The 13,951-nt window shown below is 38.9% G+C and overlaps 1 protein-coding gene across 2 annotated transcripts in view; it reads right to left on the bottom strand.

Moving 5' to 3' along the window:
* Window positions 1–5,681: 5,681 nt before the first annotated feature.
* JPH2 (junctophilin 2) overlaps window positions 5,682–13,951 on the bottom strand; it is a 71,794-nt gene continuing 63,524 nt past the window's right edge. For both annotated transcript variants that reach the window (XM_007420825.3, XM_088153295.1), the window contains exons 4-6: window positions 12,885–13,762; window positions 11,736–11,833; window positions 5,682–9,459 (exon numbers count right to left, since the gene is read on the bottom strand). In XM_007420825.3, coding sequence (XP_007420887.1) covers window positions 11,753–11,833; window positions 12,885–13,762 — 959 coding nt within the window. In that variant the 3' untranslated portion in view covers window positions 5,682–9,459; window positions 11,736–11,752. The remainder of the gene's footprint in view (window positions 9,460–11,735; window positions 11,834–12,884; window positions 13,763–13,951) is intronic.

Raw genomic sequence — 13,951 nt, 5'->3', positions numbered from 1 at the left:
TAATTTTCCCATTAATATTTCTACTCCTTGTGGTAATGCCCTCGGAGTAAAAAAACATTTTTTGTAATGGAAGAATCGAAATCTTATCTTCACATACAGTATACACTAATGGTGTTTGACCTGATAATGAATGGCCAGGAAACTAAGGGCACTTCAGCTTATGATGGGATATTCAACAACAATTCTGACCAGGAGTGCAGTGGCTATGAAAAATTAAGTCTCTATTATTTTCTGTAACTAAAGAATAAATAAAATAATTTCAATGTGTAACTCAGCTTTCTACCCAGAAGGCAGTCACATTTATAGCTATACAGTGGGATAAGGATCTGCTGAAATGCATATTCTTTGTCCTGATACATATATTCCAAACATTGTTCATACAATGCAACTAGATTGCCTCAGAGATTTAAATATGTATTTATGATATATGTAGTGTTATAAGCTTGCTGTATGTGATTCCATTACATTAAAAAATGCATTGCCGAAAACATGAGCAGTTCTCTACTTTATTAAATTCAACCATTTATAGATGATTCTCATTTTGTTTTCAGTAAAGCAATTTAAAAGGCCAAATCTTAAACTTCATCAGTAGAATTGCTGTGCTATATCTACAGATGTCCCAGACCACCCATTATACTCTCTGCATTTTTGTACCTTTAGATAAAATTAATTACAGGAGAAGATTGTGACTTTTTAAAACTGCCTGTATTCTCCAAATGAGGTTTAAAACAGCAGGAATAACCCAGAAATAATAAACTAAATTATGGAACTTTGAGGCTGCCAAAGTTCATCTTGACTACATTCTAGCATATGAATAATTAAATTCCAGGTAATTAATTCTATTATTTTCAACATAAACCTTGAATAATTTCAATCCAAGAAAGTGTTTTTCAAGTAATATGCAACACTGAACCTATAGGGGGCATGGGGGGAACAGACCGTTAAATATTGATTATAATAACACCATTATTTTTATAATAAAAATTAGTAAGAGTGAAAGTAATTTAGCTGGAGATTAATTAGAAAAACAAGAGTTACTACTCCCTGAAAATACAGGCATTTCTATTCCAATTTCCTTCAAAGAATCTCAAGTTTCATAATGGCAAGTAAATACAGATATTTTAGGCATATATATTCAACTTCCAAAACCACAATTGCATAATCTAGTATGGGGCTGCAGTATCTCCTGCTTTTTCCGTGCATTTTCCCAATTTCACCCAAACCTAGTAACCTATATCCTCAGTTCTAATTATCTTTATGTTGGAATTCAATTTTACATGCATCAGCTTTCTGTGTTTATAAACCTATGGACCACCAGGAATAATAGCTTTAAGAATAGTTAGCAGAAGGACTCTGCATCTTTATCTTTCCTTGTCTAATAGACTTCGCATGTCTCTGCGTGACATGCCTCCCATTAGGTAGAGAGATAATATCAGGGTTTTCATCCCTTCTTTCCTCTCTCCATTCACTGATGTTTCCCTTCTGACTCTAACATGTGTGAGACACGCAGCTCTGCTCACTCCCTTTGCATAATGGAGGAGAACACGCTACAGGTTCTTGGCTGTTAAAAGACTTGCATAACACAGGCCTTCCTATTAACATGCCATTTTTAAAATAAAGCTTATTGTTCTTTTATTTCATGCAAACACCATATTTAAAAATACTTTCTTATAAAAGTTATGCTCTTCACTTTAGCTTTTCTCTCTCTGTTCATTCTTTCAGCTGTGTAATCTACTATCCAGCTGTTCATCAGAAGGAAAATAGATGTCCCAAAGGGGTAACAGTGTTTTATGTTATTTAAATGCATTGTTATTTAACAAGAAAAAATGACATGCAAGCTGAAGGAAAACAAATCCTGTTGTTAAACATCAAAACGTGCCTTTGAGATGCATGTCATAAACAATTTCTTGTGTTGCTTAAATTGTGTTGCAGATTGTACTGACAAGATCCAAAGTTCATTTTCAACAAAGCATCCAAGCCACATTACTCAATCTCTGCATCTGATTCTAAATCAACTTAATGAAGATCTGGGTATGATCCTGTAGCCTCTACACCATCAGATCTTCTGTTTTACCTTGTGTCTCCAAAACCCTAACCTCAATTAGTCCCAAAGGAAGCTTTAACAGAGCTTGACCAAGACTAAAGAGAATCTTTGACCTCATGAAGCATGAATTTAAATAATCCATTTTCATGCAATGTGGGGAAAAGGGTTTTTTATAAAGACAGAGAGGAGGTTCTAGAACCAACTGGACAATGTGTGAGAGAAGAACACTTCATTACTGGAGCACTCCAGCTAGAGAACAAGGTGCATTTTGTAATGCATATGGTTCCAAAGTGGAAATAAAATGGGGTAGCTAATTTCTGGGTTGGTTTTGCCCTTCTTCTCCCAGGGAAGAGGAAGAGATCCAAAGCCAAGCATCCTGAGATGAAAGATTCAAGCCAGCAGGGGGAAAGAATGATACATCTGACCATGGTCTAGAGGTCTATATCAGGCAAAAACTGAATATCCACTTTTCCTGGTCTCTAAGATTTACCACAATCAAACAAAAACAGTGTTAGATAGAGCATAATTAATACTGGGGCAGAGCTTTTCCAGAAGACAGACTCTTAACTTGGGATTGGAGATTGTCAGTATCCATCCTGCTATTATTCTCTGATATCAGTGGCCTTAGACTTCTCATTCTTGGAATTTTGCTGATTGGGTTCCATCCATCCCTGTACTGATTAAAATATTTCAGTAAATTAAGAGTTTGGGAGGAAACATGCTCATTTGTTGCTTCTTTTGTCTCTTTGCTGACTGACTGTTTTGGGCTTCTGACTTATAACTTCTTTCCCAGCATCTGCATGTTGTTCTTTAGGGTTAGGAATAGACTTCCAAAATTTTCCAAATTCATGGACAAACTATGTGGATTTTTTTTTTCATGGAAAAGAAATATTTCTCCACAACAGGACTCCCCCTTAATTCTGACAGTAGCATCACTACTGAAAAAGTCCCTTGAGAAGAGTACCTTTGTGATATTTTTCTTAGAGATTATGGTGACAGGAATCAAATGTCCTTTCTTTTGCGGTCTGATCAATGGCTGGATTCAGGTCTCAGGATATGATACTTGCTGGAATGTAAATCAACTCCTTCTGCAAGTGAAGGCAGATGCTTTTTTTTTTTTTTTTGCCTAGCAGAATTCATGTAGAGAAAGTTGAAGTGGTGGCATTTGTACTTTTTCCCACAAGCCACTGCAGCGATTGGAGCTGGTGGATCTCAAAGTTTGTGACCCTTTTCATCACAGCTTTTTATTTCCAGCAGAGGGTTCCACAGCACAAACTATTAGATAGCTAAGAAAAGTGAAAGCTGTCTGTGGGGTGATCCATCTTCTCACTGGAGTTATTTTATAACCCCTCCACATTCCACTGCAACTGGTATTTCTGGACTGGAATTTTTCTACGGCATTAACCATGGAATCTTATCCTTGCTGTATCATCTTACAGCGATCAGACATGTCGGTGGATGGAAGGATGTCCTGTGTTCCTCCATTAGCTTCGAAATGTAATATGAAATGGCCATATTACACTGTCCAACTGTTATTCTTTGCGAGAAAACTTGTTGGAAGTTACCACCTTGCCAGTGCTGAGCTGGCCTGTCAAGCTTATTGAAAAAGACCTACCATAAGCTGTCATGTAGTTACTTATTTTAATACCGCAATTTTTCTTTCAATGGCCATGATATATGATAGCAATAAATTAACTCCTATATTGGAAGCAATAGCCGTTCAATACCAGTTGTTGAGCAATAAGACCGGGGAGGATATTACTATGTTCATCTTCTTCTTGGGGGTCTCAATATGTGGTAGCACGTACCCAATTTTTTTTGGGGGGGAGACACATAAACTAAGCAGGGGTAGGCTGCTTAGTACTTAGATTAGAAACTTCCAGGGTTATAGACTAGACTAGAAAGTTGAAAAGAAAATATCCTGGAAAAAGTCAACAGCAAATCACTTCTGTATTCCATGGAACAACATCGATATGCCCATGAAGTCAATTGGATGGAGACTTTGCTCCTCTTGCTTCAACTTGTGGCTACAATAAAAAGAGAATGCTGGAATAGACAAAATTGGTTCATCCATACTGAAGTATTTAAAAGGTTGGCTGTTGTTAGGAGTCATTTAATAACATATGATGAACAACTGGGATTCTGGCATTGAAGCTGGGAAGAGGCGCCAATTTAATTTGTTTCTTTTATATATTAGAACACCAAAAATTGACAAGCCTTCAAGAAATAGGAAAACATTTGACTAAAAAAAAGAAATAAAAATTAAATAGGGATTAACATTTCTTTCTTTCTTTCTTTCTTTCTTTCTTTCTTTCTTTCTTTCTTTCTTTCTTTCTTTCTTTCTTTCTTTCTCCAATTGATATGGTCACTCATCTATCCAAGAAACTGGGTGGTGAACAAGATAAAAAGATTAAAGCAAAGAATTCCATTATCCTAAAAAACCCTCTATTGAGGCTCAATAAAACCACAACACCACTTATTACATACACCCATGCCAGAGTCCTCATGGTACACCAATGCCTGTGGGAAGAGCCAAGTCTTCATGGTCTTGCAAAAGGACAACAGAAGGAAGGCTATCACAGGTCATAAAGAGAAGACATGAAGATGACAGTGTTTTATTGATGGTACCTGCTAGATCTGGTGGGGAAGGCAGAAACCACTGGGGAGAGGCTGTTCTACAAGTTACCTGGTCCCATACCATGTTAGGTTTAATCGTGACAAAAAGCACCTTGGGAGCCAATGCAGCTGTTATAGCAGCTGTGTTACATCAGCATACAATGGTGCACCCAAAACTGCATGTGCTGCTGCATTCTGGACCAGATGAAGCTTCCAAATATTCTTGAAGGGCAGCCCCATGTACAGCACATTGCAATAGTCTAATATTGAGGTGACCATAAGCAGTGCCTTCTGATCTAGGAATGGATGCAACTGGCACATAAGATGCATTTGTGTAAAAACTCTCCTGGTCATGGCTGCCACCTGATCTTCTGTCAGGGGCCAAAAGGACCCTCAAATAGCATTTCAGTTCTATCTGGTGGAGTATTACCCCATCCAGAACTAAAAGTGGAAAATCCGCATATACAAGGGGCTCTAAGTCCTACACCCGGTCGGTCTTGACAGGGTCAAGCCAAAGCCTGTTCTTCCTCATCTAGGCCCCCCACAAACACTGGGAAAGGACCTTGATAGTATCGTTTGGCTGGCCTGAAGTAGAGATGTATAACTGAGTATCATCACCATACTGATGATACTTCATCCCATGCTGTAAAAAGATGCTTAGGTCACAATCCAGATTGGCCACTTTTTATTAGTAATTGTATAACAACCTGACATAGCTGACAAAATCAAAATTTCTTGGAGATGATCCAAAAGATGTTTAAGTTCACTAATGGGTGAATAACATATACTTAATGTATGCCCCACTGAAAGCTGTGTGGCTTAAAATAGCTTAACTTTGGCTAGACTTTGCACCTTGTAGTTTGCACATGATACACCTTTGGTTTATTAAACATGTCAGATATGAAAATTTCCCCCACTTGCATCTAAAATAAATCAGAATTGGTAATGTGAACAAAATAACCTTTTATTATTGCACATAATCCAGAAGAACAACAAATAAAAAGTCCTGGATAGCATTGCACAAATTGTCATATATTTTTTATTTTTAAAACTTGTGATTTCAAAAGGTGTGCTTCTGGTGGTAATACATCTGTCATTTTGAAAGCCCTGAACATTTTAAGAATACCATTCTGTTTGAAGGCATGCAAATTGAGGTAAACCCATTCCCGCTCACCCTAGGAAGCAAAACTCCACAAGGCTTGTGCACACATTAGTCCCAGTCCAGCAGTTCCTTGGGAGAGGTAAGCAGTAGGATCCAGATGTTCTTCCTGCAGGACCTTTCCATTCACCTTAAAAGAGGCCTCTTGCGCATGAATGGAAAAACCTCACACCTACAGGAACTTCCACATGAGGCTCTGGATTTTATTTGTGCCATCTTGTTCAAACTGATGTTTGGAACAAGGAGTAAAGAAGATCCTTTGAACAATACTAAAAGTTAAGGTTCTCAGGACTGTAGAAAGAACTGCTATCATTTGAGATCCAAAACGCCATATGCAATTCATTCCTGTTCTACTGAATTACTTACATTTATTTCTTGGGAGAAGGCTTGTGGTTATTTTAACGTAAACACAACAGTTACTAGTGACCCAGGGGATACCAATGTATGCACAAGCCCCAAGAAGCTCCTTCTCTTTAAAGATATATATCTTTATATAAAAACATACAACGTACATGGCAAGGACAGTAAAAAATGTTCTGCACTCCAAATGGGAGCCTGAACATTTTGCACTGTAGTCATCAGCCGTATTACATTTGAAACGGACACATTTCAAAATCAGTTTGCAATTTGGCATGGAGATCCAGCTGTCCAAAGGAAAATAACATCATAATAATTTAAAAAACAACAGATGAACACATGCTTCTGGATGGGTAGTCTGTGGATCCTGGCTTGTATATGCCACAGACAGCAAACGTATCTATCCTTGTCATTACACTCCAAGGAACAAAGCATAACAAAGAAAATAACCACACAGTATTTCTGCAAAAGAGAGTTCAGAGGTGGATGGGAGCGACGCTTCATGATCCATAAAGGACACTGACATCTCTCAAAGAAAATCACTTCCACTGTTATAAAGCTGCTGACGTACTGAACTGTACACCTGGGCAGCCAGGAAAGAGGCTGTCAGGTTTCAAAAGCAAATAACAGCTTGGTTATATTTAGGAGGATATATTTAGGAGAAAAGGAAAAATAGCAATACAAGCTTCAAAACTGCCTGTATTGCTATTACTCCTTGTTCAGAAGTTATTCCTTGAGATAATCTTACACCATTTTCTGAGCAGTGTTGTAATACTTCGTTCCTTGGTGAAAATAATATTTTTCTCCTCCTTCAGTGTAGAATATAATTTCAGTAAAATGTTTTTTAAAAAAAGCTGGGGGGGGAGGGGGAGAGACAGAAAATAGCAACGCTCCTGTTTTCCAAATTCATTTTCAGCCGTTCATGAGTTGTAAGTCATCTGCTCTGAAAACACGAGCCCTCAGTCTACCTGCTGCATTTAAAAGCCTGTCACCTTTTGGCACCTACAATTACAGTTTCTTATAACCTATTAATTTTCCTCTCTATTTTACTTGCACACTTAACCCACTGCTGCAACTCCAAGGACTGTCACTACACATAACAAATCATCGTCGGTTTTAAAGAAGGCACTTTTTAAAAAGCTTTGGAAACTGACACAAGAATCCTTGTCTTTTTTTCCCCCAAAAAAAGAAGGTTGGGAGAGGGAGCATTCACAAACTTTAAAGACAGATATACATATTACATTTTTTAATGTCAAGCCATGTGTGCATCTGAATAATGAGAGAAAAGGACAGTGTGTAAAGTGGATCTTGCCACAGGTCTAATTTTAGAGTGGGATGGGGGTAAACAAAACTAGCAACAAAAATACTCAAGGAAGGCACTGCATAATTATTAAATGAGCATAGATTTCATCTATTAACATTTATAGCAAACCACATTAAAATGCAGCCTATAGTTAGTAAGCTTAAGTTCTAAACACGTTTCATGGTATCTAATTGCTGCTAGTCAGCATTGCAAAGAAAATTGCTTACGGTAAGACCAGATTTCAGCACCCTTACCCTGAAATCCATGAAAGAAGATAGGATTTATTTTCATTTTTTTTCATTGTGGCTTTACTTACATCCTAGAATGGGATCTGCTATTCAGAAAAAAAGAGAAAAACTTCACTCATCTTAGAAGATGGACTCCTAAACAGAATTAGCAGCAGGTGAAATCACCTACTGGATTCATTTGGTTTGTATGGGGAAACTACATCCAGAATTAATTAGGAGATATGCTGCCACTTGGTTATCAAGAGGATTGCTTGCCCATATTCAGAGGGACAGGGGAGTTCTTTCACTCTTGTCCCAGCACTCCAGCCACTTCCTTCTGGATCCTTGGCTTTGCTGGTTGAGGCTCCACTTGTGTCGCTGGCACTATGATGTGTGCCGCTTATCCTGGAGGCTTTGTGACACTTGTGGTTAGGAGAGTCCTCTTTTGCTTAGAGCCTCCAACTTCTTAGGTGAACTTCTTTTAAGTTATTGCTATGAGGGGCATTAAACTGGGCTAATCTCTAAAGAAAATAGCTCCAAGTATGACTGACAAAAACAACCACTTAGGATTATACACAATATCGACAAGTTGGTATAGCAACTCCTCAGAGTCTCTCAACTGCTACTGGCCCAGGACAAGTGCTAAGGAAGGAGGACATCTAAATGGAAACTTTAAGAAGGAGAGACTCTGAAAGAGCTACCAGCCTGGCCCTCTCCCACCAGTGCCAGCTAGCCAGATTGAAGAAAAGCTGCATAGTCTATAAATAAGGAAAGTGTGGGAAATGACACACCAAAGGGATAAAAGAAGCTGCAGAAGCCCTCATGTAGCCTGCTAGATGCCTAAATGAATCCAACTGAGCCAATTCTTCATTAATAGATGCTTTGCTCCACTTCTATATTAGCTAAAGAAGTTGCTGACAAATTCTACATATCCAAATCCTAAACTCAGTTTGAAGCTGAAAAGGTGTAAGAATAAATGAACATGCTGCTTCGGTAATGGAGAGAAGCATCAAATTGGACAATGGGGGAAAAGAAAAAACCAAATGCCCAAACACCTTGGCTCTCCTAATGGAGCTAAGAAATAAAAAACCACAGCTTCTAGAATGCAGTATGTAAGATGGGGGGCGGGGGGGGGGGAGTGTCCCTCACGAGACAGGAAGAAGTTTTAAGCCCTGATTTCTAATTTTTAAATCTTTCCCATTGGCTCCATCTTTAGTGACTCAAGAGAAGGCCATGATTACAGATTTTAGCAAACTATTTTTTTCAAGGGACTTGGATAATTTCTCAAAATTCAACAGGGGGCTTGCATGAAAGCCCCCCAGCCGCCTTCAGCACACTCTTGGGGTTAACCATGATTCAGAGATGCAGCATAATTAGGAAATATGGGGCTGGAAGAGTTGTACCACTAAGTCTGATGTTTTCACAGTGAAATTCAAAGAAGACTTTTTAGTTTGTGTTTCCATTCCACAATTAAGATGAATCCTTGTTTCTTCAACAAGTGGCAGTGTAGTTCATCAAAATTATAAATCTTTAAACAATGCAGATTCAAAACAAAAGGAGGAATAAAAGGAGTTTCAAAATTTGAGACCTTTTCCTGCTATGGTTGGAGCAAAACAGTTCGCCAGAAGCATTGCATGAAAGTTTATGACCACTGTGCACTCACTGGGTGCTTCTATGCATCTTCCTTTTAACATAGCTCTGAATGGCTGATGTTCTCTCTGATCAGGATTGTTGTTTAGACCAGCATAAAATTCTGTGAAGATATAAAATTTTAAAAATTAGGGAGGTACAAATGGGGAGGTTGCAGAATTCATAAATATGTTTAACATTTCTGATACTACCCTAGGAAAATGTGAAATGGAGAAGGTTCCATAAGTAGGATAGGAGGGTTTTCCATTAGGATTAGAAACTAATAGCTAACATTCTAGTTTGCTTACCTATGTATATAAACAAACCCTATCACTGGACAATAAAACAATGCTGTCCCTATTCCATCTCCCATGCTTGTCTTTTATTTCCCACATTCTTGCTTATCTTTGCCTGGTTAATAATTCGATGGTATCAGCAGCCATCCTGTGGTAGAAAATAGAATAGATCATGCACAGTAGAGAACAGAAGACCGTCAGTAGTTACTCTGCACGCAATGTTGTTCGTATGACTCCCAGACCCCAAGCCACAGAATGAGATTGCCTGAATAGGAGTTGTTGGGGAGAAGCTCTCAGCAAAGCAGAGGCAACCCCAATATATGAATTGGCTTTAGTCTTTCCAATCCTTCTCTCACCCATCTTTATTTCTATTTATCTTTTTTTTAAAAAAAAAATAACAGTGGCCTGAGGACAATTCCATCAGGGAGTTCAGTTAGATTATTGTTAAAAACAAACATCTCACCCTCCCAGTTTGACTGAAACCAAATGGTACAAAAAGTGGCTGGCTTTTCTTTTGACTTTTCCTACCAACTCTGGAATGCTTATTGCACCCGTTTCCATAACTGGACCAGTGAGCATAGGATTCAGGTATGTGGAGGAAGGATCAGTCAGCGGTGAAGGCCAAGAGAACAAGGAGGACGTCTGGTGGATGGGTAGAAGTATAGAGAATTGTGGAGATGATGAAGGTGAGAGAAGGAAAAAGAGTACATGCAAAACAAAAGTGTGAGAAGGAACAGAGTATGGAAAAGGTGAAAAATATGAAAGTGGAGGAGAAGAAAGAAAGTTTAGAATATCAGAGGAGCTAAGGAGGACAGAGAAGTAATATGCAGAGAGGTTAAAATGCATGAAGAGGACTCAAATGGGATAATTAATAGGTCTTGAAGAAGAGAGTCAAGATAGATTGATTATTTATTTATTTATTTATTTATTTATTTAAATTTATTATAGCTGCCACTCCCATAGACCTGGGTGGCTTACAAATACAAAAAACAATAAAAGCAGTTAAAAACATGTTAACATCACAGGCAGCTTGGACTAAAACAATCATAACAATAACAAATTGAACCAAACCAGGGGCCCCAAAAACACATTAACCCCAGGCCTGAGACCAAAACCAAGTCTTAAGGGCTTTTTGGAATCCTAGGAGAAAGGGCGCTGTTTGTATCTGGGGGGGGGAGGGGGGAGATGCTACAGAGAAGGCACGCAAACTAACATTTAATAGAATGGAACGGGAGCATACCCATTCTGGAGCATACCCTCTCTTCTGGAATGTTCCAAGTGGGCAGAAACAGTTGGAGATAGGTGGTCTCTCAGGGATCAAGGCCCTATGACAGAAGGCTTTATAGGTAACAAGCAGCACCTTGAAATGCACCTGGAAACTGACTGGGAAACAATGCAGCTTGCATAGCAGCGGTGACACATGGGCATACTGAGAGGCACACATTACTGCTTGTGCCACCACATTTTGTACCAGCTGTAGTTTCCAGATGATCTTCAAGGGCAGCCCCATGTAGAGTGCATTGCAATAATCCAGTCATAAGGTGACCAGGGCATGAGTAGTAACTGTCTGAAGGGCCTCCTGGTCAAGCAAGGGATGCAACTAGTACTTTACATTCTAGTTTAATTTGCTGGTGTGTTGCATTTTAACTGGAATTTAACATTTGTATTGTTATTACCGTACATGGCTTTTATTATGTTTTAAAATTATATGTTGTGAACCAACTAGAATTCCTATAATTATGACACCTATATTTTGTGTTATACAAACAAATATTGCAAGTTTCTGAAAAATGCATGAATCAGGGCTCTGTGCCACTTAAGAAATGACTGGTGGGAAGAATCAGTGAGCATGTTGATGTTTTTGGAAACAATTCTCATTGAACGCAATGGATATGAATTGGAATAAACATGAAGAGAATTGTACTGCCTGATCTCATCAGTTCTTTTCTTTGCAATGCTTTTTATTACAATCAAATAAGAAATAACAGTTTTGCCCAGATAAGTCACTGAATAGCAATGGTATTCATGTATAAAAGCCATAGGAAGGGAGGGCAATAAAAAAAAATACTGCACCTTAAGTCACAGCAAGTGTTGTTACTCTTACCTTGTTTCTGTATCTCATCATGTCAGAAAATGTACAAATAAGATGGACAGGCCAATGTTCAATAAGATGACCATGCATATGATTATTGTGTTAGGTCCCTAAGGGGGAAAAATTCAAGAACATTATATTATCTACCATGGATTAAAACAAATACTTAGACTGAAAATATCCTCAAAACATGAAATGAAACAAACAGAATTTTTAAAAAATAGACTATCCATCTATATAAACAAAGATCCTGTTGAACTATAACCCCCAGGGTCCCTAGGAAGTATCTCCAATTGTGAGAGGTGCTGGAGTTATAGTTCAGCAACATTTGGAGCACCACACATTGCTGCTTATCCCATCTTATACCATACTTTAGCATTATAAGGAACTTTTCATGATAACCGAACAACTGATTATGAAGCTCTCTTGTTTTCACTATTAAACCTATGAACCACAGTCATTGCCTCCTTCGTAGGGCCAAGAGAAAGTGATTGGCTCAAGGTCACCCAGCTGGCTTTGTGCCTAGGTGGGACTAGAACTCACAGTCTCCCAGTTTCTAACCTGATGCCTTAACCACTACACCAAACTGGCTCTTTTCCTACTTCCTAGTCTGCCCAATGTCTCTCTGGAATATATCCCATCTTTCCCTTTATTCTAGCACTGCATAATCCAGTGCATCTACTTTTATTTTAGATTAGCCAAAAATGAACATGGAGTACGGAACCCCATCTTATGCTCATGTATACCCTATCAGCACAAAAGTGTGGTAAATCTCCACAACTTCCATTTAAGGAAACTGAATCTTGCGCCTGTCTAGTTCTCAGGATTCTTCTTAGAACTATTTATTACCAAACAGTATCTAATGGGTTTATTTTATTTAAGATAAAATGCTGATTCCCCTATTCTCAGTTGCAATCTCATAAAGCTCAAATCACACTGAAATATTGGAATTTTGAAGCTTTTTTTTTATCAAGATAAAGTACCAACCTAGTTTTTCAGAAAAGAGGTACAAAATGTTCATGTACTGACCTCTTTTCACACAACTATCAACAATAAAATAAATAGAAAATTTAGAAAATGGTCATCATATTATTGCTTCTCTCTCCAGTCAAACCTGCTAAATCAACAACTACCCCTGCTGTGAAGACAAAATCAGATTACCTCTTCTTGTTCTTCCACCTCTTTTGCTGCTGCTTCTGGTGGAGAAACCTTTTTCACTACAGCCTTGGGCTCAGTTTTAGCTACCACCTTGGCTTCAGGCTTCTGTTCAGGCTTGGTTTCACGCACAGCTTCTACTTTCTCTTCTACTTTAGGCTCAGGTGGATGTTGTTTGGGCTCCAGCTTAGATTCTGTCTTGGTTATTTTTTTCTCTTTGTGACCTGGTTCATGTTGTGTGACAGGTGTACTTCCCCTCTTTTGTGGCTCTAATTTGTGATCACCTGCTTTCACATCAGCTTCTGGCTCCAGGGACCTTGGCTTGGTAGGAAGTCTGGAGTCCGAGAATGGCTCTTCCTCATTATCCACTGGGGGAGTAACTGGAGAGGTCCGCACAGCATAACTGTGATAGCCCTCAAATAATGTAACTTCACCTTCTTTCTGTATCCTTTCAAGGGGCTTGATCTCCATCTGGTCAGTAGCAAGTTTCATGTGGCTAGGACGGCTGATGCTCTGAGAAGCAGGTCTGCTGTTACTTCCTGACTTCTCCACTGGTGCCAGTAGAGCATTAGAAGATGTGTTGGGCCTATTTCCTGTGTAATTCCCATCCTTGGTATGATCTCCATTCCAGTTCCCAGGGCTGAGAAAACTACCTTTCTGGGAACCCTGCTTAGCACGCTTGGCCTCGGGTGGCGTTCCGGATGGTGATGGAGTCGGAGCTGGACTCTCCTTAGGTTTCATGAAATCTTGCTCATCAGCCTGAGGACTTTCTGGAGATGTTGCTGGAGATGTCTCCTCAACAGGGGGTGTTTCTTGTATATGCTCTATATTCTCTTCATTTTCCATGAGTTCCTGGAGTAGCCTCCTCTTCAAGTATTCAGGGCCTAAGAAAAAAAAGAAATTCTAAATATTATCAATAGACCATTAAATATCTCCTACACATGTCAGTTTGTGGCTATCAAAAAAGACTGGCAGTTAGTCAAGCTTAGCCTTGTCACCTCTAGATCTATGAATGAGAGACCTCACCCCATCAGGAAGTGGGTTAATTAAAGGAAGGATGACTCATCATTTTT

This window comes from Python bivittatus, unplaced genomic scaffold, assembly GCF_059951505.1.
Source record: "Python bivittatus isolate LINGU-HERP-01145 unplaced genomic scaffold, Pbiv_v1 ctg000700_np1212, whole genome shotgun sequence".
In the NCBI taxonomy this organism is placed as follows: Eukaryota; Metazoa; Chordata; class Lepidosauria; order Squamata; family Pythonidae; genus Python; species Python bivittatus.
This window is presented reverse-complemented; position numbering and strand designations above follow the sequence as displayed.